This window comes from Streptopelia decaocto (assembly GCF_964273445.1).
Source record: "Streptopelia decaocto genome assembly, chromosome: 4".
NCBI classification, from domain to species: domain Eukaryota; kingdom Metazoa; phylum Chordata; class Aves; order Columbiformes; family Columbidae; genus Streptopelia; species Streptopelia decaocto.
The window spans coordinates 62,106,073-62,133,511 of record NC_138658.1 but is presented as its reverse complement, the minus strand read 5'-3'; the positions used below and the strand labels follow the sequence as shown (position 1 = coordinate 62,133,511).

The 27,439-nt window shown below is 41.5% G+C and overlaps 1 protein-coding gene across 6 annotated transcripts in view; it reads right to left on the bottom strand.

The window, feature by feature from the left end:
• Positions 1 to 27,023, bottom strand: part of PROM1 (prominin 1) — a 63,833-nt gene extending 36,810 nt beyond the window's left edge. For 2 of the 6 annotated variants that reach the window (XM_082051143.1, XM_082051148.1), the window contains exons 1-5: positions 26,916 to 27,023; positions 25,635 to 25,764; positions 20,039 to 20,452; positions 3,665 to 3,723; positions 585 to 611 (exon numbers count right to left, since the gene is read on the bottom strand). In XM_082051143.1, the coding sequence (XP_081907269.1) occupies positions 585 to 611; positions 3,665 to 3,723; positions 20,039 to 20,258 (306 nt within the window). In that variant the 5' untranslated portion in view covers positions 20,259 to 20,452; positions 25,635 to 25,764; positions 26,916 to 27,023. Of the gene's footprint in view, positions 1 to 584; positions 612 to 3,664; positions 3,724 to 20,038; positions 20,453 to 25,634; positions 25,765 to 26,723; positions 26,803 to 26,915 lie in introns of those variants that run through there. The other 4 variants (XM_082051144.1, XM_082051147.1, XM_082051146.1 and 1 more) reach the window with 4 other exon arrangements.
• Between the last annotated feature and the right edge of the window lie 416 nt (positions 27,024 to 27,439).

Sequence of the window (27,439 nt, the reverse complement as noted above, 5' to 3'; positions counted from 1 at the left end):
CTCTTTCTCTCCCTTTTCCAGTTTTAGGAGAACTAATTCTCACACTAGTACTTTGAGACCTCTTCTGTTTTACTAATCTGCTAGTGCAAGGGCAGCTTGGCAGTGAAAGGATGAAATTGAGGCCGCGTATTGTCCTGCAAAATAAGTTACGATTTCACACAAGCTATCAATCATGCTCCAGTTCCAGCTTTGCTGATGTCCTTCCTCACAATCCCTAATTACCAACTGATCCAAATACAGCAACCATCACCATTAGCAGAGTTGCAAATTTCTGACCTAATTACCAATTCTAGGATGAAACCTATTTTTTATTATTATTATTAACTGCTGGTTAAAAGCTGTTATCCCTTCTGAAAAATAAAAACTAGATTCTTAGAAGAACTTGGCTAGATTTTGCAAAAGAATTATTGTTTTCTAGTTAGCTGAACACTTCAGAAATTATTTTATAACAAATTTTAAAATAGGTTAGATGGAAAAACACATATTAAATAACATTAAAAGTAGGTATGGATGTTTTAATAGAAGTGGTGCATACAGACACAGTTAGTTCATCTCAAAGCTGCACATCAACCATAAGACATTACCTGAAGAGTCAGGACAACATTTTCTGGCTGTGGAAGTCAAAACAAATGGAGAACGTGTATAATACACAGGCAGCATGCACAAAAACAAATCACGTGAATAATGAACAATTAACCATAACCAAAACAATTAACAACACAGAAACAATAATAAAAAGCCACTGAAGTACAATAATGCATAGAAGCACCATTAAATAATTATGGAAAATTATTTACAATAAAATACATAGCAGATAATTTCTGGTTTCTTTGGTAAATGAAAGGAATCTAGGGTTTGACCCACACATATTTCCATATTAAAAGGACAGACTAGTTACTTCTACACTGAGCGTCTGTTTCATGTAATTCCTAGCACATTTCACAAACAGAAGGCCAGAGGCTGCATTACTTTGTGGCTTTGCGATTTTTTCCACAAATTCCACCTGTCATAACTAACTCATGATACTTCTAACTTTTTCTTTTCAATGATTATTTTATTTTGGCATAAAAGCAGCAGTTTTAGTGACACTTATGGGACCTTAATACATTACACAGAAAATTCACCCTCACTTTAAACTAACTATACAGAGGTTTATTTTAAATTATTTAAAAGTAAAAAAGAAAAAGCATTCAAGAAAGAATTAATAAGTCTATTTGTTAGGTTCTTGACTGATTTCTTATCTGCAATTTTGGAAAAATACAGAAAACTAATCAGGAATTTCAGAAGAACCAAACTTCTCTTTTGTTTCCACAATGGAAACAGAATTTCTTTTATTTTTTTACCCTCATCTCTGTATGACAAGCTGACAGCTGATAATGCTTTCCCTTCTCTCATAAACAGAAAAAGTTGACAAGCTAAAGGCAGCAAGACCCCTCAACCCAAGGTCTGATGTGTGAGAACCAGAAACCTTGTCTGTTTTTTTTTCAGTGTCACACACACCTTTATGAAACTCCTACTGCACGATATGCTTAAAATGTTCAAAATCATATTTGGAGCTATACTTTCAATAGGAGGAAAACAAATGCTTACCCTCCCTTAAAAATCTGGTAGAGAGTATGATTTTGAACATTTTGAGCAAGGCCGTGTCCCTGCAGAAGTGAAGCAACCGCAGCAGCAGCAGCGAGCTGGCTCCCCCGGGCTGGCGCGGCAGCTGCTGGGCTGGCCTGGCAGATTGCTGCCCCTGACCGGGGACAAGGGGACCGGGACGGTAGGAGTCCAACTGGGCACACTGGGACACACAGCACAGAAGTGGGAAGGGCCTCTTGGGTCACTAACATTCCACAAATAGGTTAAAAAAAAAAAAAAGTACAGAGAAGCAACAGTAGAAATGTAACAGGATAAATATCAGAAGCAGATTTCCTGTCCCTGAAGGGCTGTACACAGAGCGGAGTCTTCTTACATGGATGTACATGTGGCCCGTTCTGGCCCTTTGCCTCTGTGACAGCACCATCTTTTGCCCAAATAGCAGTTTTTTTCTTCCTGGTGTTTCCTCTCCATATATATTTATAAGGAGTTATCATCTCCCTTATCAGTTATTTTGCTAAGCTAAGCAAACTCCTCCGGTCTCTGAAGACCTGTGTGTTTTCCCAGATCATTCTAATAGACATTTTCTGAACTCATCCTGTTCTAATTCTCCCTGAATTTGAGTGATCAAAACCACAGGTGACATTTCTAACTACCTACCCACCCCATTCAGTGACATTCACACTTGCCTACCCCACTGAAAATTCCTCCAGGGGCACATCTACAGTCCTGCTGGCCTCTTCACAGCTACCTCCCATTGATGCTTCTGTCTTCTGAGGGACTCTCCCACTTGTCTAAATAGATTTTACTTGCCCAAATTTAAATTTTTGCATTGTATTCAGGTCAAAATCAGGACCTATAAATGTCTGTTTTACGTCCTAAGCACACCTAATGTTGTATTTGCCACCCCACAATATTTTAACAAGTGTCTCCACTACACAGGATTACAGTTGTCATTACTGTCAAATTTCTCACAACTTATGTAGTAGTTACTAAAGATGACACGCACACGCATGCATACCACCTACAGTTTAATGGTTTTGTTCAAAGACTGCCAACCAAGACCACCCTGTGTTCCCCGCTGGCTGTGTGGGCACAGCCTGTGATGCACTAGGCTCACCGAGCCCCACCAAACACGCGTGTAGGATCAGCAAGAGTAACTTGCTGCAGCATAACGGCAATACTCACATGCTTGGAGGCCATGCAGAGGTTACTGCGCTTCTGGAGTGACAGGTTCATTGTCAGAAAGATAAGAAAGCACAAGGCTTTCCCCCATCAAATCCTAAGACCATTCAGGTCATCCTGATTCCAGGATCAGTGCCTGAATCCCGAGTTCCATACGCATCTTGCTGGCAGGCACCTAATGCTGCAGGGACTACAGCAAGTAGCTCACACAAAGGGACATGTCCATCGTGTGGGCCTGGTTAAGGGTCCTATTGCAGGCACTCAGCCTGTGACACCGCTTCCAAAATGGGGTACCAGCCTTAAGAACTACCTAAAATCAGATCTACACTATGTTCTACCTTCTCTTGCTACCCTCTCAATCTCAGCTGTTACAAGGTAATCACAAACCTAAAGACAGAATGGAAAATACCCTTGATGTGATTAGCACACTATGTAAACTAAAATATACTTTATAAGTAGGCTATGGAAACTTCATTTTACAAAGGCACCAGAATCAGCATACAAATTCTGCTTTGAGGACAATAACTGAAGCTAACATAAGAGCTGAGCAGTAATGGTTCTCTCTAAGCATTTTTAAATAAAAGCAGTATTTTTCTATACAAAGCACCTTCAATCTTTGTGCAACAGACACCACAATCACATTACAGCTAGAATTTGTAAGTGAACATTAACTATGCATAGCTTCTTTACAGTGGCTTAAGAAATTTTCTTTGTAATATTTTTTGAAAGGTTTTGGTCCCAAATTTTGCATAAAACCATCATACACATCATTCACAAATTCCATTCTTGCATCTGTTTTTATAACTCTAAAATACTATTTCCTATTTTAGAAACAAAACTGAATTTCAAAGTAATTGTTTTCATCACTTTATGCAGCTATGGATAGACAATTTACCTTTTGATAATCGCCCTGTGTATTTCCAAACTTCTGCTGTGCTAGTTTTCTGATGAGATCTGAAAATAAGCAAGAATATTCCAGAGTTTTAAACAACATAAATAATAAAAATGGGGGAAAGATGATAGTATGAATTCTACAGTTCGGCAGGCAAGATGATATTAAGAACAAATATCAACAGCATAGGCAAGCATATAACTGTTTCCATAAACCTGTCTAGTAGCAACATTTTTAACCAAGTGTATATTTTATGAGCTGACAGGAAGATACACAGATTATCGATGAACTCCTGCTGAAATACAGTGAATGTTTTTCTGAGGTCATCCTCTGTACCATAGCATCATTATTAAAAGTGAATCCCAAACGTTATCAGTTAGTTGGACAAAGTTCAGATATCAGCTTTGCTTCATGTTTATGACAAGTACATACACACATGCAAATATATATATATATATATATATATATATACACACATGGAATTGACAGATAATGTGTAAAGCAAGAATGTTAACGATGACTACAAGGAAGAAAGCCCTTATTCTTGTCAACATTATCCCAAAGCCTAACACATGCCAACTTACTGTGCATGCAGCTCCATCTAACACACTCATTTCTAACTTGTTCACAATGTAGACAAAACACAGCAACCACCAAAAAAAAAAAAAGAAAGTAGGAATTTAACACAAATAGTGCCAGTTAACATTATAAATATCATTTCACCACACCAGCTCCTTTCAGTAAACACCAGCAGCTGCAATGAATGGATCCCCTTTTAGGGATGTCCCCAGCCTACCCTTATCGAGGTTTTGCCAATGCTATGGATCTGTGCTGGGAACTCCTGGCCGTTTCCATTGACCCCCCTGCATGTGAAGGGCTCTGCAGAGCCTCTGAGGGCCATGAGCAGCTCTGAATGCCCCATGCCGGGCTGTGGAAAAGCAGCAGCGTTTGGCAGTTTGGGAGAAGTGACAGACTGAACTTGTGGTCTCCCCTGATGAAGAGGACACTACACAGTGCACACCTCGAGGAAGAGTGCTCTGCTCCCCATGCTCATACAGAGATGCACTTCAAGGTGCTACTGCCCCAGCATTAGTCTCCCCATATGCAACTAAATATACTTGAGGAAATCCAGTAAGTTACCTATCCTGGGGATCAATAAAGGGCCTGTAGGTTCCAAACTGACTGTTTGCCTCTCAAAAAAAATCCAAGCCTGGCCTCCTCCTAACTCAGAGGTTCATCTTGCTTTGGAAAAGCATTAGACCTGATGACCTCCAGAGGTCCCTTTTAATTTAAATTATTCTCAAGTTACCCTATAATAATGCTGACTTTTTATTATAAATTATTTAATAGAGGAGCGAAAGCACTGCCAGGAAGCATGCAAGAAAGCTAAATTTTATTACTGACAAAAGCTTCCTTTGATACATTTCCTACTGTCAGGCACCAGTACAAGATAACATTTTAAAAACATTAGCCTTTCCTGTTAAATAGAAGTCCAAATTTTGTATCCGTTCTTCTAGTTGAGTGTCTGTCCCCATCATAAACGAGAATGAAAATGAAACAAAAAAACATTTCACATTGTTTTACATACATCTGTAGACACATGTATATTTATGGCAATCTGTATGCGTATGTGTACACATATGTAAACTACTTAAGAGAAACAGAGGACAGGAAAAGGGATGCCCGAGATCATCCAGTCCAACCCCCAGCTGAGCACACAGTCACCCACTGCAGGTTATTTGGGGCCATGTCCAGTCACGTATTGAGTATCTCCAAGGAGAACATCCAATACTTCAACCAAAACCAAACAAAATCCTGCACTGATTACTTGCCAAGAATGTTCCTAATATCATTTTTATTTATACTGTTTCCATAATATATAGCCTGCTAGTCAAAAAACAAACAAAAAAGACAGAAATCAACCTGAATACACTATGACAAATTGATGAAGGAAACAGCCTTTTCAATGTGCTTTTGAAATCTAGAGACTCTAAAGCCTGTTCATCAGAAACTAAAATGCCTTTAGATTTATTATAACCAAGAAAGCCTGAAAAGAAGTACGAATACTTCCCACATGGATTGAATAAGTCAAACAGTGACAATAATACAGGTTTCACACCTAGCACAATAGCCAGTATTACACAGCCCATTTTCCCCCTTAATTTTCCAGAATGTGAGTTTTCCCTGCTGAATAAGGATTTACTACTTCTATTACTTTGTAATGATTTTTTAGAAGAAACAGGGGGCTCTAATCACCAAGCAGCACACAGTGATTGACCAGTCTTTGCCACAAAAATACTATTTCAATAGCCTGCAGTATCAACTGGATTAGACATAATCTCAGTTAATTCATTTCAAATTGTCCTGGTTTCAGCTGTGATAGAGTTAATTTTCTTCCTAGTAGCCAGTATAGTGCTCTGTTTTGGATTTCATACTAGAAGAATGTTGACAATACACTCATGTTTTGGTTGTTCAAATCAATAGGATAACAATCATTTTGGTTGCAAGAGACCCTTAAGATCATCGAGGCCAACCATAACCTAACTCTGGTACCAAACCGTGTCCCTAAGAACCTCAAATGTTCACACTGAGTCACAGACGTTTGGGGAGAAAGCTGCCGGTGCACGAGAAGCTGGGAGGGGGCACAGCCAGGACAGCTGACCCTGACTGGCCAAAGGGATATTCCATAGCATATGACATCATGCTCAGTATATATTTTGGGGGAAGAAGGAGGAAGCAGGGATGTTCAGAGTGATGGTGTTTGTCCTCCCAAGTAACCGTTACATGTGATGGAGCCCAGCTTTCCTGGAGACAGCTGAACACCCGTCTGCCAGTGGGAAGCAATAAATGAATCTCTTGTTTTGCTTAACTCGTGTGCGTGGCTTTTGCTTTACTTATTAAACTGTCTTTATCTCAACCCATGAGTTTTGTCACTTTTACTCTTGTGATTTTCTCCCCTCTCCCACTGGGAGAAAGTGAGCAAGTGGCTGCCTGGTGCTGAGTTGCCAGCTGGACTTAAACCATGACACAAATGAAATGTGGAAGTCATATACATTTCCATTACAAAATACATTTGGCTATAATTGAATGTGAGGTTACCTACAGTTACTCACCCACCCACCTGTAAGCACAAACACTCATCTGCAGTTTTGCGGCATCACAAATCTCCCTGCTCATTACAGGTGGGATTGGACTAGGTGATTGTTAAAGGTCCCTTCCAACCCGAAGTATTCTATGATTCTGTTAGGTTTTACATTGACAGTAATCATGGTTACCACTGCAGCACTTAAGGGTTAAGTGTGGGAATGTCCTGTGCCAGGTGCGGTAGAAACACAAGCATCATATTTTCACCTATTTCTACACTGCTCCCTGTAGCACAGTACAGAGACACCTCAGTTCACATTTAATTCAGCCTGTGATTTTCATTTGCTTTAGTGAAGCATCTTTCCTCCCTAGCTAGAACATCTCATGTCCAGCATTCAAACAAGTTTTCATTTAAAGCTGAACTAAGTTAAGTCCACACAACCCTCTTTGGCTTTACTGGTAGAGTACCACCTTGAGGCTGATTTCTGTTTCAAACATAAAAGAGCTGGGAAGGTGGGATAAAAAGTGGTGTCCTCTATTTTCAAATTAACAGGATTACTTCTGAAATCTCAGCTTGACCAGCTGCACACATTGTTTCACAGGACCAGTAATCCAAAGCTTTAGCACAGAACACATTTTATCACTGGGGTTAAAGAGATTTACCTTGTGAGATTCATTTACACAGCTAATTACATTACTGCTTTGCTCTGTCTCCTTCCTGCCCTCATCACACATCCAAAATGCCATCTGCCCTAGTAAATCTAACTAGCCAGATGAACTGTTAATTTACCAATGCAATTTGTGATGAAATATTAAGCACCTCTGAGGAGCCCCAGTTAAGAAAACATAATCACCAACTCCTGCACTGCACACGTATTGTGCATACACTAATTACCCAGACAAGAAAATGAGGTTAGCACCAGGCTTGCTTCTTAGAAGTGATCTACAGAAAAGGATAGCAAAAATAATAGAGATTCAAAAATAAGCTATCTGGCTATTAAGTACCAACATAGATTAGTTACAAATTCTTCTGCTAAGAAAGCTTTTCAAATCTAGGTGACAGGAAAACAGCTGGAGTAAAACCTTTGGGAATGCTATGCTTCATCTTCACTCAAACAATTCCATTGAGCCTGTTCAGTTACAGAGCAACTCCAGCATTAATCTAATTATGCCAGAAATTAATTTATCTTTTTATGCATAATATAACATATTAGGCTTCTATCCTGAAGAGGACTTCAAGCAAACCAATAAGAACCATAACCGAAGCATTCACATTGCACTGAATGGAGATTTTTCGGAACAACAGGGGGGAATTACATAGATAATATACATGATAAATTAATAACTGCTTTAATGCTATCTCATTCTAATGCATATCATAGTATTTCACCCCATTCCCCTTCATCTATAACACAGAGTCAGGGGACTATACACAGACCGAACAGTTTAGCATCCTTCTGAATATGGGTCAGTCTGACCATTTAGTGTTATAAACAAGCAGCAATAATTAGTCTGAAATCAATGAATTAAAATTACTTCAAGCTTGTTTTTTTTTTCCTCTCTAATTACGGCTCAGACTGATGAATAACTCTTGCAACTCCAAGAAAAACAGGATGGTTTTATTAGCCTTTCAGAATTACCATCACAGACAAAAATCATATAACAAGTCTTACTGCAAGTTCAGTTTACATTTTAAAACACTTGCTTTGACTAGATTGGGGTTTTGGTTGCTTCCCCAAGGTCAGAAAGCTTCCACTCATTAGGCTTTACTACAGTCACATTCAGCTCCCACTTCAGCAGGTAACCCAGGGTTCTCCCCTTTCCTACCGACCAGCCCCAATCACTCTCCCTGTTCCTAATGACAACAGCTATCGCTCGGCTCTGCTTCCACTGCAGAGTGTGGTTGGCAGCTTGGTGAAGTTGTGGCCAAAGAATCCACCATGAACACTGGTGCAGAGACTGCAGAAATGGCCCCGCCACATTGCCCACCTTGTGTTGTCTGTCCTCTCTCTGCAGAGCAAGAAGAAAACTCACTCTGTAGGCCAAGTGGGAAGTCTCACCTGGAGATCTTCCCACACAGTAAGAGACCACTTCAGTCCACATATGAGGAGTCTAATCCATGCATTAACTTGTATAGTCTAGACCACTTCTTTCCACCTCCAGATTCAAAAGGTTCACTCCTCTCTCCACATTTCCCTCAGAGACACTTGGGCGATAACCCTTGTCCCCAAACTAAGAAAAAAAAAAAAAAAACAGCCTTCTCAGCCAAGTTCTCCCTACAATTTTTAGGCAAGATATTTCTCTATATAATTCCCTTTTTTTTTTTCCTTGAGTTACTGAGAACATCAGTCCGGTTTGGCTTCCACCCTGCTGCTCCTCACAAGAGGCCATTCCGGCCGCCTTCACTTCAAGTACAACTCCTGAGTGACAATCACCTTCCCTCACCGCTGAAGCCCACATACAAGATCAAGTAGTTAAACTACAGAGACAGTGAAAGGAAATCATCTGTTCAATCACCTGTTTATTTACTCACATTAAAGAAATAACATGCAAAAAATATAACCTTAAACCATCAGCCGGGCCTCTGGATGAGAAAAAAGGCGAGAAAGGAACCTTGCTGCTGTACCTCACCACTGACACACAAAATGAAGGCTTAGAGCCTGTCATTCTACAATGGCTGGAAGAACTTGCTTGAACAGAGGTAAAAAATGATGAATACATACTAAATTGTTCAAGTATTTTAACTTCTCACCTCCTCTGCTACAGCAATCTGTCTTTTCACCCTCTTCTGTCTTCAATATGCTGTTTTCTCTCATCAACACAATCATCATCCATTTCCAGTTTGACTTCACATTCTTTAATCACATGCTGATCAAAAGCAAGAGAAATTCACTTGTCCTACAGTACTCTGGCTTGGTCTCAAAATCCAGCAACACACAACCTGACACCAGCAAAATCACAGTAAATGCATTTTTATGGTCTTGGCAGACTTGGTAAGCAGATACTGCTTTATTCATAGTTGAAAGGACAAGCTACTAGACCACATAGAAATAAATCTTCACCTATACTGGATGCAATGGAGGGGCAACGAGAGAGTAGAGCAGCAATACAAAATAGGTAATGGAGAGATGAGCAGCTATGAGCAGGACTGAAACTGTAGGAATGGCCTAAACAGCTTGATACTTAACCAGAGCACAGGTAGGACTGAGCATGGTGCAACTGCTGAAGAGCAGGAATTGCAGAGCAGCTAGAGCTGCTGAATGAGCAGGCAGCAGTAACCAGAACACAAAATTAAGGAGACCCCCTTTGCACTCTTCCTGACAGAAAATACCATTGATCCACTGAAGAAGTTATACACCAGTGGATCAGATAATAGTAACAGTCAATGAACTTGATTTGCACACACAAAAAGTTCCCCAACTTCCTCCAAATATGGATGAAACAATGGGAAGTTTTATTATAGCTGCCTCGAGGTTATTAGTCAGGAAGACCAAACAGGTAATTTACGTCTTCCACAGAAAATCCTCACATCTTACAGCTGCCCCAAACTTGAGTTTGTTCCCTTAGTGCAGCCACACTTTCTCTTTAGGCACATTCTGCTTTCCATCAACGTACACTGACCACATTAAAGAGCCTCCTCAGGAAAAGGTTTAAAGAAAAAAAGAAATTGCCGCAATATTGACTGTTACAGGACACCCAGAATGAAAGATTTCTCCTTTGAAAATAACCTTTGCAGGGTTGTTCTTTGCTACAAAGAAAGTTCTGTTCTTGCTGAAGTTTTGGAGAAAGAACAAAAAGAGAAAAAGCCTTTAGAAAAATCTTTGCTTAGGAGGCTGCAATAAATTTGCATATATCACACAGGGACAAAGTCGAGTAGAAAGCTTTGAAGAAGTATTCCACACAGAAACCACATTCTCTCATTCTCTGAAGGCAACAAAACTTCCATAGCACATTGTGCCACGGCAGCTATTTTTTGCCACTTACTTTGTTTGCTGTAGCTACCTAAAGTTCTCTCTAGGCCACCATCTGGTAAGGATTTACAACAGATTACGGGCAAAGATTTAACTTGGTGCACTGTACATGCTTGTCTGTTTTAACACACTGCAGAGTCTGAGCAACTTCTTGGTTGTGTGGGTAGTGTAGACATATTGGACTTGCAACTTTGATCGAAGCAGCAAATATTTAGACTGTATGAACAACAGCATTTTTCCTACTCCTTTTTTCAGAAGTTGCTGTAAACTGAGGAAAGCACAGAAAATCCTCTCTCATTTGCATAACTTGAGTTATTGGAAATAATTGGGAGTGACATGCCGGAGCCCTGCTGGCACCAGCTTTTATTAATAATTACCTCAGTGACTGGCATTCTGGCAGCTTCACTGAGATTCCACAGAATTCCCTCTCCCTGTTTTCCCATTTCTGCAAGGGCCACAATTTTCCACGTATGTTCAATAACTGGCACACATATTGGTTCAAGGTACTACAGAGATCACTACTTCACTCAAAAAAAAACCAAAGCAGAAGTAAAGATCACTACTCTGAAGAAAGTTAATTAGGCCTCAAGTTTGTATTTGTTCCGTACAGGAGTACCCAGGCATCTTTCAGCTGAATTAGGCAGCCAAAGCAACACTTAGTAGTAGTAAGAATATGCACATTCACAACGGTAATCATTGTTGAAAGTTCACAAAACCAAAACAATCTGGTATAAGGAATTTTGACTATGTTATAATGCAATATAGGTAATAATTTAATCACAGAACTGGTTTTAGATGAGAAGAAATGTACCTGCATATTGCAAAAAAGTGTCAAAGGAGGTTTGTGGGTTTGTTGTTTGTTTGTTTTACACTAAGATGTATAGTGATAGTCAGCTTAAACTACAATAGCTGATGTTCACGGCAACTGGTTTCCCTTTAACAAGATGATAATTCGCTTGTGGAAAAGGAAGTAGCACACTCAAAAGCTTTGATTTCAATGTGGAAAGATCTAATACTGTTAAAAGGATGACAGAAACAACAAAAATTAATACTTGTACGTTTATTTTGCTCCAGCAACTTCTGAGTAGTGCATATTCACTGAGGGGAAAAAAAAAAAAAAAAAAAAAAAAAAAGCAAGCATCACTTTTGTTAAGATCTAAAAGTTACACAAAGCATCGTGAGAAGCAAAGAAAACCACCCAAGAGTGAGAAAAAGGAGAGTAAAAAAACCTAATTCTCATAAATTTATATGTATTAAATGTTGAACGTGAGGACTGCAGAAAGACTTGTTACAAAGATTGCGAGGGCGAAAAATCATGGACTCCACACAATCCAATATGAATTCAAGCGAAGCCATTTATTACAGAAACAAGCCTCCTTATATATGCAGTTATTTCCTGATCACGTGTCCACGCTCCAAGCATGTATTAGCTGATTGGATATTGTCCATGCTCATGAGCTGTCCACACACCCGAGTCTCACTGCTAATAGGTCTTGTTAATTTACCTCCTATTGAGGCCCTGTTATTATAGAATTGCCTCACTCCCAAAGCAGGTGTTGTTTTTCAGCCTTCGTGCTGGCCTTGAGATTCCTTTGGCTAGTTCAGAAATGAATCTCCATCCAATAGAAACCCATCCACACAACAACCTCAAGAAAATCCTTCAAATCTCCCACAAAAGATCTATAAAATTCTTGTTACTTTGGTTGACATTATCCAAGAAGAAGCTATCATTGAACAAGACCTAAGAGCCTGTTGCTCTGTAAACGACAACCTAAGCAAATTGTCAGACAAAAAATGAGAGGGGTTGGCTAGTGTTATCTAGGTTGGCTAGTGTTATCTAATTATGATGGTCTATAGCAAAGACAAGAGTCAAATGACTGTTTTTCCAATAAGAGGCAGTATCTGTACAGTATCTCACAGGATTAACATAGAATGCCTCATTACAGCCGAGAAGATGAAGGAATTGAGAGGTCCCTTAGAGGCTTGTGAAAACATTATTCCAGCAAGATCAGTGACATACCCCCTCTCCCCATCAGTTCCATGAACTACCAGTTAAAAAAGACAATGAGGTTCAACATTATGTGGATAGATAAGCTTGTAAAAATTAAATGAAGAGGGAGGATGGACAGCAGAGTAGTTGCCATTGTTAAATCAGAAAAATCATGGAGCCCCAGCAGAGCGGCCTGAAAACCCATAAGGTGTCTGCACTCACAGATAAATTGCAAAGAGGTTCACAAACAATACATTACCAGAGAATATGGCTGACCTAAAACCTATTCCATCCCATTTCTCACCATACAAGATGCTGCAGGTATGTTCTGCAAGTCTTCAAGAAGCTTCCATGCTTTTACATTTCCTGACTAGTTTTGTTTACAGAGGTAGGGACAGGAAGAACTGTCTTCCTCACCTGGTGTGCTCTGACTGCGATTGTGCACTGGCATCTGAAGGGCAAAACTCAGGCATCAGTTTGGTCAAAGCCTGAGTTGCTTATGTTTGCTATGAGATACTAAATGAGATGGCCAATCTCCTAGAGAAGTTAAGAAAAACAAATGCACACAGAGCTTAATTCAGTGTCTTACTGTAATTTCTAGTACATAGACGTCACGCTACATTCAACATATCTGACATTATCACCCCACCCCCAATACACACACCACACAGTAGTACTAATTATCTAGATCCACACATTTTTAGGACATGGTACCTTTGCTTTTTTCTTTAAAGATATACAAACCCTATCAATGAAGCTTCTTTACCTAAAACAATAAAAAAACCAACAAGGCCACCTTCTGTCACAACACCATCCTGTATCTCTGACCCTTCCCTTCCTTGTAGTTGGCAGCCCTGGATGTAGCTGTGCCCAGAACGCATCCCCTGCACACCAAGGCAGGGAATGCTGCTGATCAGCTCTGGTTGTACCTCGTGTCTCCCATTAACACCCACAAAGAGAATGGGGTCGAGGCATTTTCAAGCACTGGCCTGACATTGCCCACGCTGTAACTATCAGTAGGTTTCCTGAGCCAGCTCAATACCTCACCCAGAAAATGCCCAAAATGTCCAACCCACTTGCCAAGAAGCATTCCAAACTGACAGAAAGGACACAGCTGTCTAAACTGGAAGTAGTGGAAGGCAGTTTATGTTTGGGAAACATAAGCAGGGTCTCAATAGCACCCAGCTGCAGGCCCACGTTATGTATTGTTGTAAGCTTGCCTCCAAGAGGCAGCACTGCCTGAGGTGCTCCAGCCCATTGCACAGCTGTCTGTGGTGATGCCACTTTGGAACACGCCACAGAAAGGAATCCAACTCCCTCAAACTCTGCTTGAGGTTAATTTTCATTGCTTTCCCCCTTCTGGTTCTGACAGTGTTGAAATCGTGAAGCTGGATTGTCATTTTCCAGTCGCTGTCAAGGCATCTTTTTTTCTCCTAGGCATAGCTGGTAGGCAGTATTAAACCAGTTCAGGGTAAGCACTGAGGATATTGTAGAGAACAGATTCCAGATGTGGGTACAGTGCAAGATTTTCAAATGATCAGCTCTGCTACACTGATTAAAAATTGACTTCCGTTTTTTCCACATAATACCTGTCTGCAAAAGAGATTCCTTGCTTACATAATCCAGAAGTGGGCAAGAATACATCACAGAAGTGTTAAAGTCTGCAACTGTAGTCTTCTATAGCTTTCTGTGGTAGCCTCTAGTGGATAATCCGTATAAGACTCCCCTCCCTAAAATCTCTGTCTCCTCCCTGTCCACAAAAAAAAAAAATCTTTTTGACAGGCAATCTGTTAGATAATCTACAGTTTGGAAGAGTTCAGAGAAAAAGGAATTACTCTTCTGATGCCTAAGAAAATAAAAAAACAGGCCTTAAATCTGCTTCAGAAATGTTCTCGGTGTTCCTTGTTTACATGGGTATGTCATCATGCAGAGCATCTCTTGAATTCCCAGCAGGAAATGAGCAACCGTGTTTTGTTTTTTTTTTAAACACTATTTCCTTAAATGTATATAAGTGGGCAGAGAACAGAAGAGGCTGATTTATCTTGTGTCTTCCTACAGCTCCATCTTCCCCAGTATTTCCAACATTAGAAACAAGGCATTTCTGTCAATGTATACACCATATTACCAAATAAAGGAGCACTATAAGTCCCTCTTCTTATCCCAGTTCTACCCAGATGACACCACAACCACTACTTGCCGTATCAAACCTGTCACCAACACCTGCATTTTTTTTTTATATACACACTTCAGATGCTACTCTAAATTCATGTCACAGCTTTAGCCACAGTCCTGGGCAAACAAACAAACAAACCCCACAAACCACCACAGGGATGTGGTGAAGGCACTGACTCTACAGCTTAGTGAAACTGCAGTTTCACAATACAGCTCAGCCAATCCAACAGCGAACTCACTGAAGGGCAGGTCTTGCTCTTCCTCCCTTCTTCTCAGCTCCTGTACCAGCAATGGCTGATATACTTCCAACCCAGCTCCAGGACGTAAGCTTTCAGAAAACCAACCCCCACACACAGAACTGTAGCTGTCAAACACTAGCTCAATAAAGCCGTCCATCCCATCAGTGCAGTTTCACACTCAGACTAAAACTGAGACTTCACACAATTGGAAAAAAGGATATTGCCATTTATGTTTTTATAAAAGGTCGTAATTGCTTTGGGTACTTGAGCAGTATCTTATGTTGCTTCAGCATCTGCACGTAAGTCAGAACTCGAGTCAGAGCCAGAGCACAATCCTTTCACTGCATGCTGGTGTAGATATGCCCAATGTTCCTGGGAAAGTCTCGAGTTTAAAAACAAAAGAGCATTACCAGGCACGCATAACTGATTTAGCTCTAGTGCTGCAACATCCAAGACATGAGAGTTTTTTGTTTGTGTTTTTTTGGTTTTGTATGGGAGCTGTGGAAGATTTATTACTAACAGGAAGCAAAACTACAGTAAAAATGGGCAACCAAAAACTGAATAGTTACTAAAGGCAAAGAAGTTGGGCTTTTTTAGAAAAAAAAAAAAATTTCCTGAGTTTTTAACTGAGGGGGTGATAAAGTGGTTCTATTATTTACTTTAGAACCTCACATACAACACAGCTAACATAAAAAAAAGTCAATATCCCAGGAGCTCAAACCTACCTACAACAGGGTTTTGCATATGCATTTTCTATTACAGCTATACTAGCTAGAAATACACTGCTGTTTTTCACATCAAGTTATGTGGGTTGTTTGTTTTTAATGTTCAAAATGTTTTAATTGCAGAATACACTCACGTGAGATATTAATTGCAGCGACAGGGAACACAAGACTAACTTGCTGAACTCCACAATTTGCAGCTGCTTTACAGGCTGCCCAGGTGCAGAGAAAGGACCAGTGAACAGGGTCAGAGACAGGACTTTGCATTAAAATACTGAAGTTATGATCCTCAGTCTTACACTCAAACTGTTCAACAAGTGAGACTCCACAAACGTAAAGAATCAAGGGACTTAGTCCAGGTCTGAAAACCAGTTTTGTTCTTGTTCTCCACAGGTAAATAGTACATTCAACTCTTCATGATAAATTTTGCCCATGAAGTACCTGCATTCAACAGCTGGTTTTAATGTTAAAGTTTTATTCTTGCTTCAGCAGAAACAAGATGATCCATAATAAAAAGTAGAAGCTGCAACAAAGCAGTTGTAACTTAAGGTAAGTGGCACAGTTGTCCTGCAATACAGTCAGGTAAAGGAAACAGGCCTGTAAATTTTTGTCTTATTTAACTTAAAAAATAGGAGCAGGAGCTTTATTGCCAGCTTATTTCCTTTGTGAACTCTTCACATTTTCATTACAAGACACAAGCTGTGAAGCCAAAGATTTGTTGTGCACATCATGCTGGCAAGTGGAATCTCAGATTAACGACATCTTACTGCAACTAACAACTGGTTTCCATGGGAACAAAGACAAAGCCATGATAAGATATTCATAGCAGCCAGAGGACTGACCATGCCCTGTCTACACCAAGTTCACATCTGAAGGCCTCCAACACAACAGGTGATATGCACCATGTCACAATCATGAACTGACTTCATTAATAAATTAACTCTTTGGTTTAGACAGATTCTAAGTAAGAAAAAAATGACAGTTTGTTTTGTTAGATGTCCCCTTGGCTGACCAATAGAAATAACTTGTCATTTTCCCATTATCATCTCTTTATTGTAAGTGGTGCTATTTAACAGGAAAGACTAATGATTCCCTATCCTACACAGTCCTCAAAAAAAGGAGCAGTAGCACCATCATGTTCATGGTACAACTGGAGGAACCAGGGCACAGTAAGATTAAAGAGACCTGCTGAGCCTCAGGTAGCAAACTAGTGACCAAATACAGTCATCCACTGTGGTGTATTATGAACTCAAAGTGGAGGCTGCTTCCCTTATGCTTGGGAATAAATTCGCTCCCATTTACACCAGCACTTCACCTAGTGAGGACAAAGTATTTGTCTGATGGGAGTTGAAAGCAAAATCTATTTACGCTCCCTGAGGCATCGCAATCAGATACCCTAGTTTACTTTTTTCAAACTAGTTTCTCACCATATCCAAATAGCACAGTGCTAGTCTTAAAGATTCAGCAATTTAAAAAAACTTAATGAGTTACAGTTCCTTTCCCTGGTTCTGTTACTGCGCCTCACAAAAGCACTATATTTAATCTCATTAATAACTTACAACTTAATCTACGTTTAGATTTAACAGGTATGTCCACAAACCAGATGGCATGAACAAATCTAGAAGTGAGTAAATTACTTGCTTAGATTTAACACGAAAAGAAAACTTACAAAATATTTCTTGACTAATTTCTTTTTCTTTAAATGAAGTGATTCCTTTCAACTTTTAAGTAACATATAAGAAGCTTTAAATAAAGGTTAAGGCTTAGCAGCATGCAAATACTTCAAGAACAACATTTCCTAAAGACTCTGATGAACTTCATATTTTGCTTCACGTTACTAACTTTCTTCCTAAAAGGCATACTCAGGACTGAAGCAGTATGAATGGTATACTGTAACATATTCAGCTCCATGAAAGCACTACTGCAAGCACAAAAATGACTTGCAAATGCGGGAATATATACATACAATTAGACAATCCTGTCACTTTTTTCCTCCCAGATAAGAGTACTAACAGTAGATTGAAAAACTACATAGGTGTTTCCAAGAATTAGGGAAAAAAAAAAGACTAAGATCAAAGTTCTAAATGATTGATGCCAATTCCACACATCTCCTATATGTTATGGTTACATGCAATATAACAGGACATCAACCTGAAGCTAACTCTTCCGAAGCACCAGCCCAACAGGAACGATGACGTTTTGAGTCAGAAACATCAAAAGGCTTGCTTTCTGTGCCCATTTGTGATTATGTTTATTTTCATCTCTGAATCAGAATTAACTCTATTTCAAGTTGGCAGTTAAAAAAAACCCAAACATTTCAAATATGTAACTACACCATCGATACACTGAATGTGAAAATAGAACAGCATATGGCAAAAGAGATTACAGGGATTAACCAATTAAATGGTATAACTCAAACCGACATGATCCGTCAAATCTGCAGTGAGGTATGTGGGGACATGGGAGAAGCACTTCGCCTAATGCAAATAATGGAAGACAAACTTCTAAAAGGACTGATTTGGCAAAAAAACATGTGCAAGGAAGGAAGGAGAGGTATGAAGTATTCAAAGCAGACAAGCTAAGAACAAGTGATTTACTACTGGATGTCTGCTTTCTCTTCAATGCTGGATTTCATAACACCTACTGGTGTACTATAATCTTGATCATAAATTCTAGACTAAACGATTATTTACATGCTTAGGACATAGAATATTAAGTTTGACTTACAAGGTACAGACCAAATTCCTGTTAATATAAACGCACAGTTAACATCTCACTGAAATCAAGTTTCCTCTGATGTTACAATAAAAAAATCCAAGCAGGGCTTTAGGTAGAATGAGGGCCTATTTCTAAGAGTTGAATGCAGATGACAATCTGAACATATCAGGTCTCACAGAGAGGCAAACAGTTCATCTGCATATCTAATGGAAAGAAAGAAGCCACAGAAGTAGAGGTATCTGGAAACATTTCCTCCAGAAGGTGACATCACTGTTAGCTTCCTGCAACTGCCCTCATTACACCTTGTGTAAGACCTGCTCAGAAGACAGATCCTTCAGGGAACAGGCCAGGCTTCTACTCTCCAGGTTAAGACCTGGGACTCGGGCACTTGTCTAAATAGAATTAATTCATTCAAGTTCATTTAAGCTCATTCTTCTACAGCTATAGAAGAAATGTCAAGAATATAAGCAAATATCATACCAGTACACAAGCAAAGAACTTATTTAAAACTTTAAATTACTAAAAGTTTTAATATATAAATTGAAAGATGTACCATAAAATTATATGAATAGCTTTTATACACGCAGTTATAGCTAAACCACCAGAAGGAATCAATAACAAACCATTCTTAGATTCTATTGAAGTTTCACCTCAATATAATTTTAAATGCCAATCTTATACAAACACATTAGCATTTTCTTTTAAGAGCTAAATGAAACAAAAAGCATATTGGAAAGTTAAGTTGATACAGCTACCACATCAACAAACACACAGTTCTCAAAACCACCTTTTAATCCATGCAACCTCAGTGAGCACGCACTTCTGATATCTCAACTTTTCCTTTAGAAGGAGGAACAACTTAGTAGGAAAGGCACAGAAACAAAACCCTCAATAAAACAAATGCAGTTTCAAGTCTTAACTTCAGCTTACAAAGGAACAAGTTACATGCTGCTGTGTAATGGAACTGCCCTTATATAAAAGTTGACTGGATGTGCAAGTGTGGAAACACACGAATTTTTTTTCAAATTGCTAAACTTCCATTTTCCAGGGTAGATATCACAATATTATAACCACCTGTCCATCATAATATGCAAATCTCAGAGAGCTGTCTCTGATGGCTTTAATATTAAATACAAAGCAGTTTATGCTTTACTCCTATGTCATGCTTCTAAGCACATATAGGAAAAAGTTTCAGTTCAGAAAAAAAAAAAAAGCCTCAAATGCATCAATGACACCTTTGATATTTGTAAGCAAAGTTCTGTGAACATCATCAACATTTCATTTTCATAAACAATCTCCCCTCCACTACGCTTAGCAGAAAAATGTTATTTTATATGGAACTACATGCATTTCCAGGTCATGACATGTGCTACTAGCAAGGGCCTTCATATCATTTACTTCCAGATTATGGTCTTCATATCTACAATAGGATGAATACATCAATAACAGAACTTCATTAAAAAAGTAGTTTATCTGCTTACCTTGAGGAAAAGAATTTGGCTGCACTAAGTACAGGAATGCATGTACTATTTTAAACAAAATTCCTATTGGCCCAGGTTCATGGTATGCACCTGTATCATACGTCTTGGACGGTACAAATCCAAAATCCAAAGTCCCAGGAGGCGGTTTGTATATAGGCTGTACCTCTGAAATAGTACTTCCACAAAACAGCAGCAGCAGCAGACAGAGTTCCACAGCCATAGCTAGCAGTATTCATAAAACTGGAGGTAGAGATATTTGTCCCACCAAGTCTAGAAATCTTCAATACATTCACTTGGGGGTTCGCTTTCTAGCCGGGAAAACACTGGTGCACCCTCACGCCTCTGATTCCTCAATAGATTCGTGCTCTGGAGTGGTACAGAAGCCTCTCATGGAAGTGCCTCAGCGCACCATCTCTGGCAAAAACAAGGAAGAGTTTGTTAATGCCTGTGCAGGCAAACAGGAGAGTCCAAGATAACTTGCAATCTTCTGCGAAAACTTAATGTATCAATAGTTGTAAAAGCAAGCCACATAGGATAGAAATGAAAAAAAAAGATTGATATTTGTGAATAATATGGTCTATTATATACGCTGTACTTGAAAGGGCGGGGGGAAAACAATTATGCATAGTTCCAGGTCAGCGAGTTTTTAAAAACAAACAAAGCAGAGCATTGGGACAGCTCCAAGGGAAACAAAACTAAAGGAACAATGTATGAATTGCACTTCTAACTAAATACAGTATGTCAAGTCACAACAGTCACATAATGCATCTAATCAGCCACCTGAAGTTACCGTAGTTGATGGCAATTATTATAAGTCATATCCCGTAGCTTCTTTCATCTCAATATTTCAGTAAAACCTTCTGGTTTTAATCCATAACCTTCTGGTTGACGGGACTCTGCTTTCCTTCCTCATGCATGACCTAGCAGATGGCACCCTTTGACACCTGTTCCACAGCTAAGGCCACAGATTCCATCTCAAGGAAGAACTGCTATTCTCCACCATCTGCCAAGACTGAGGAAATTATTAATCACTGAAAAGTTAACAAAAACAAAAAGAAACAAAACTTCACCCTCCTGACAGGAACAGTGGGTGTCAGTAATTACTTTCTGTTAACTCAAACTATCTCAAGGCTCTCCTTATGAACTGGAGAAGTCAACTCAATGAGTTTTATTCATAGCTTGCTCAGGCTAAGTGGCATTAAGATGACTTTGGATGCTTACACATTTTTAAGAACATTCAGAATCTACAAAATCACAGCGGTTTAATCAACCGCCATTTAAGAAGTGTAAACACAACCCACCCCAAGTTTCCAACAAAACAAGTGACCGTCTCTTGATCTAACTGGGACTAGGTATGACTTCAGCACAGGCCACAGTAGCCACCAAGGAAAGAGAGCACAAAACCAAGCAAAAGGCAACAGAAAAACTGCTGCCCCTGTCTGACTTTGGAAGTCACACACACTTGATGAGTGTGCCAGCCATCACCACGCTGACTTTCCCACCCATCAGACTGGCTTATCTTTGAAATGTCTTTGGTGACCCACCAGAGCACCACTGGTGGAGATGCCTGAGAACGTGCTGCTCATGACAAACTGCCCACTTCAAACTGGGCAGCAGCCAGCACGAACTGCCTTTGCTTCACATAGTTGTGCCTCTGTTGCCTTTTTTAGCATCATTATCCAAAATAAGTGTTTTTGATCTCCACTTTGGTGTTCAGACCATTTATTTATAACACAAGCACCTCACAACCTCAGTCAGCCCAGTGCTACACCAACACCCTGATTTCCAGGTCAAAGAGATTCTAAAGACAAAAGACTTAAAATCAGTAGTAAGGCATGACTTAAGTCTCTCCCATTCTTTACAGTGTCTGTAAAATACAGGCTGCTTTTCTGAAAACCTGTACTGACTTGCAAGAAACAATGCTGCATGCTTGTTTAGTAGTTTGTGCTGTATTCAAAGGATACATCAAGAAAAACATGGAACAAAGGAATACAAGAGCAGATCAAAGCGCTATAGACAGTTTTGTTTCCCTGAAGTCTAATCGAGTTACGAAAAAAACTCAAATCTATCTTCGCCCCTCATGGCTATTGAAAATTAAGAAGAATGAACAGTAATAATGGTATGAATAGCAGAATTATCCAATCCTTATTCAAAAAGGCAATGTTACTAACCACTCTGAAATATGATGCTCAACACAATAACACAAAAATTTAGAACACAAACTGTGAGTATTTTCCTATGTGGAAAAGAATGTTTTGCTAAAGAATAATGAAAAAAAAAAAAAAGTCCAGCTCCAAAATATTATTTTTCCTCCTTTATTCTTTTTTCTTGAGACTAGTTAGTTTTCTCCAGCCTAAAATATATTCTCCAGTAGAATTTTCTTTTAAGCACCTATTACTCTACTTCTGAGTGTAGAAACAGTCAGAAACTGAAGACTGCTTAAGCTGCAGTTTATTATCGAATCTACGAAAACTCTACAGGGCAAACATCACAAGACCACAAATAAGAGGAAAAAAACAATTGCGTTAATGACTTAACACTGAAGATGGTGCAAGTTTGATACCATACAGTTCAACTTGGTTTTCTTAGGGGGGGGAAAAAAAAAAAAAGTTTGAAGATTTTTCTAAATATAATTTAGTTTTCTGGAGATTTCTTAAATAGAGCTGCGCCACTACAATGAGTCTGGAGAAAAAGCTCATACGTGGTGACAGAGCCTTGATTCCAAGAGTTAAGGAAATAGGTACAAAAGCACACAATACAGGGAAATGTTTGGTGTGTTTGTGAAAGATGAAACTGAGAGGAAGATGGCATCCCTAACTGGTGTCTTAGGGCTAAGTTAGAAGACAACACGTTTTCTGTAGTGTGTTCTTCTATATTAAAGAGAGGGCAGAAGAAGAGAAAGTACATACAACTTTTAAAAAAATTTTCCTCAGATTTTAAGTTAAGGACAATCAAAGTGTATCTAATTGTACAAATAGGCAAATAAAGCACCATCAAAATGTTCTCCCAATCTACGAAAACAATCACTACATCTGCTAGAACAGTGCAGTCATGTACTAACCAAGACAGAAAGTTGGCAGTTTTAAGACAAGGACACTACTGAAATTGCAAGGACACTACCTGTACTGCAGATACAAACATTATCCTGCTCAGCGTAGGCACAAAACCAGCTTTCAGTTCCAAAGATACTGCTGAAATCTCCAACTCCACATAATTTTCAGTTAAGCTTTTATAAAGGTAAGAATTTTTTCAGCAAAGCAGGTGGGTTTCCTGCAAATCAAAGAACCTGCAGAATTCTAACCACACTCTCTTCCCCCTCCTTTGCTGGCAAACATATAACGATAAACGTGGTATATATGATCTTACTGGGCAATTCGTTCAAGCTGACACCAAATCTTCCCTATACTACATAAAACAGTGATATATTTTCAAGCTTACATTAATTAAACTAATAAACCTATAACTCAGGATACCTGAGCATTCAATATGTATTAAACCTTCCTAAAAATAACTCAGACGCAAAAAGCCTCCAGTAGTTATCCTTATCTTGATATCTAAAATAAACTTAGCTGGGAGCATGTCAATAGTTAAGTATGCTAGACAAACAGCACTTAAAAAAAAAATCTATCCATGAAATTTACAATTGTGAGAACTGCAAGAATGACATACACAAGAGTGACACATATAAAGTGAATTACATAGCAGTCCATGGTGCTCTTCACTGCAGCATGTGGGCATCTCATTTCCTCAGAACCAGCGTGGTATCACTGCAGTGAGCTACATACAGTAACTGCCTGTACAACTCTCCCCAAGTTCAAGTAAACAACCATTGAAAAGAAGCTGAGTGAACCTTTGAAGTGCTTACATTAATTATCAAATAATATATCCATTTCATTACTATGCTTCCATTAAAAATAAATAAAACAAACCACAAACCCTGTTAAGTACTTAATAAGATACATAATAATGAAAGCATTTAATTTATTTTCTGTGTGGTTTGCAAGTATTCATCTTTAAGAGACTAGAGCTTTTGCTTTTTATTCTGGAGCTGTCACTAATCTACACATAGAAGTCACTAAACAATTCCTGGAGTTTTAACTACTATCTGTGGAGAACACCCTCACCCTTTTATCAAGTATGTTGCAGTATTATCATCTCTCTGATATATCTTACTTATTATTAAAAGTAGTGTAATATTTTCCAAAACCAATAAAGCTTTAGGAACTCCACTCTAAGTTTAAGAAGGGGAGAAGAAACATAAAGAGATGTCGAAGTTCAGCAACTGCTTCCATGATACATCAACTCTAAATAGCAGAGCTCAGGAACAGCATGATGTCCAGTTCTTTGTTTCACAGGACTGGCCTCCTCCTGTTCAACACTTCAATCCATGCAAATACAACACTGCAGTGCAGTGATACAACGGTGATTAACCCTGTGAACTGAAATTCAATCAACCAGAGGCTAGACTGCTAAAACTCAGTGTCGTAGCCTGGGCGCAGTGAACCAGGATGGGATGGCTGGAGATGGGGTTGTCCATAGGAACCCACCACAAAGAATCTGGCTACATTTGTTACAATTTTTAATCCGTCATTTGAAAATGCAAATCCATAATCCTGTTCAGTGAGGCTGCTCCAATGAGAGCAAAGCACCAACAGAGTGAAATGAATTAGAACAGCCACAAAACAGATAGTTACAGGTAGACTACAACTCCTAAGTACACGCAAAAAAACCCCAACCTACAAACAACATCTTCCCACCCAAGAGACATAATACAGCAAAGCCAAGCTCAGTGCTGGCAAGTTAAAAAGGTAGTTTTCTGTTACAAAACTGTCCTAAGCCTACCAACAATTATAACCTGTTGCCATAGATGGAGTGGAAAGCACATAAACCTAGTAAGCACTAGGGACTGCAGAACAGAGTCTGGCAGCACTGACAAAAAACAAATAGAATCTTCCACACAATGTAGCCTCAGGATGCATCTGACGCGCTTGCTACATGCTCAAAACAAGTAAGTGCTCAGGTCTGAATAACCGGACATTCAGAACCCAGGCTGCCTTTGAGTAGCTACTTAATAATTTGAAAATAAATAAATAAGCAACAGCAAAAAACCTGTGCTGTTTTATAAGTCATAGCAGTTTACAAACAATTAGAGACCTGTAAAAATTCCACATATCTTCCCCAGAAGATTAGCAAGTCTGATTTTCAGATGTCTGCTTAAATGTTTAGAGTATATTTTCACTAACTGAATAAGAAATATATATATATATATATAAAACTTGATTTTAAGTGGTGCATTTACCCTAGCATTCATAGACAATTTTCCTTGTGAGCACATTTTCCAGCATCACAGAGAAAATTTTAACACACAGTAAAGCCAGCCCATAAACAGGCAGGTTTTTTTGCAAATGTGAACTGATGAGGGCTGTGTACTTGTCCCAGTACCAAGGTACTGGAACGACAGACCCCACATAATCCCACTGGCAGCTGAGACCAAGTCTTTCCCACGTCGTCTTTCCAATTACTAGAACTGAAGAGATCTCTCCCTCTAGCACTCTGCATAGTAGCACGGGCGCTCTGTCTCTGCTGGAGTACTGACCGATCCGGTGGTTTCCTCAGTCGCCGCCCTGCCCGTGTGTTCGGAGGCAGACACAGCCCCTGTTCACCGCCGCCACTGCCCCTCCTGCCCCGCTCTCGGAGGGGTCCCCAGCTCACGGCGGAGCTCACCCCTGCCGAGAAAAAGCCTTGAGCACCCGGGGCGGGCTGGCGCGATGTGTGCAGGTACACGCTGAGCAGCAAGTCACCAGCAGCACCGTCTCGGTTAACTCCTCCGAGGCGGCGTTCGCCGCAGCGCGCTGCCGTGCCGAGCGGGGACCCCGCGGGAGCGGACGGGCCCCTCTCCCCGCTGCGGTTCCACCACAGAGCCGGAGCAGGACTCGCCTCCCCGCCTCTGCCGCCCCTGAGGAGCCCATTACTGTGTCCCCTTCCCCTTCCGCCTCCTCGGCGCCGCTCAGGCCCTACCGCCCGCTTTCCCCCTCCTCGCCCCGGGCAGGTGCCCTCAGCGAGCACCCTCCTCCCCGCGGAGCGGGTTCCCCTCTCCCCGGAGATGTCCGGGGCTCTCCCCGCTGCCGCCACTCCTCTCCCTTCAGCGGCCAGACACTCACAGCCGCCCCCCGACTCCTCCTCGGCCGCCTCCCCCCAGCCCCGACCCCTCCTCGGCCGTGCCCACCACACGCACCCTCCGGGGAGAAAACCCGCTTGGCTCGCAGCGGCCGCGCCCGCAGCCCCGCTCTCCTCAGCGGCGGACCCGCCCTTGTTCCCCGCGGGCCGGCACACACCGCCCCGCCGTGCCGCAGCCCCTTCCCCCGGGCCAAACCAGTCTCTTCCGCAGAGCCCCTGCCCGCAAGCCCGCTCCCCCGGCTCCCCTCAGCACAAACCAGCCCGGCACCGGCCCCTCTGCCCCCGCCTGACCCCGCGTTCTCAGGGCCGGGACTCCCCCCTCAGCGCCTCCGTGCCATCAGCCCCCGCTCACACAGGTCGCTCTCCCAGCCCCGACTGAGCTCCCCGGGGATCCCCACCGACCACCCCTCCCAGCAGACAGCCCCGCTCCCTCGGGCAGCCTCCTCCCTCGACGGCCACCATCCCCCCCCATCCCCGGTTTCCCACAGCAGCCCCCGCCCGCCGACACCTCTATTCTCCTCCCGCGGGGAAGGGGCCCTCCTTTCCCACGGCCGCGCTCTCCCGCCAGGACCCTCTGCCGCCCGCAGCGGGAGCAGCCGCGAAAAGCGAAGGAGCCCCACCCCCACCTGCTGCCCCGCCCCAGCCCCGCCGCGGTGCCCCGGCACCCCTCCTCACGTATCCCCCGCCCGGCAGCACTCACCGGCCCAGGGGGGAAAGCGAGACGGAGGCGGCGCGGCGCGGCACTGCCCGCTCCGCCTGCCACCTCAGAGCGCCGTGGCGGCCGGGCTGGTGCCGCCCGCGCATGGATTATGGAGGGCGGGCTCTGCCCCGGGCCGGGGCCGCGGGACCACCCCGGCAGGCTGGGGCTGGAGGGGGGAGGAAGAGGAGGAGGAGCGTGAGGGGTTTAACCATGGAGAGACCCGCCGGGCCAGCGGGAGCTGGGGAGGGGTGGGAAAGGCTTCGTGCTTTGGCTATTTAAACGCGGCCGAGCGGGTCAGTCTGAGTCTGCACCGTGCGGGCAGGCGGCGACCAGCACGCAGCGATCGGCGACCTGTTGCTGGCCGGACTGGGCCGGCTCAGAGGCTGGTGCCGGTGCCGGTCCCGGCCGGGAAGGTGTCCCGGAGCGCCGGGCGGCCCCCGCCGAGGAACATCCTTCCTTTCGCCCCTCAGTGTGGCCGTGCCATCTTTCGGCGATTTCTCCTAGCGTTTGGTTTGAGTTCAGGA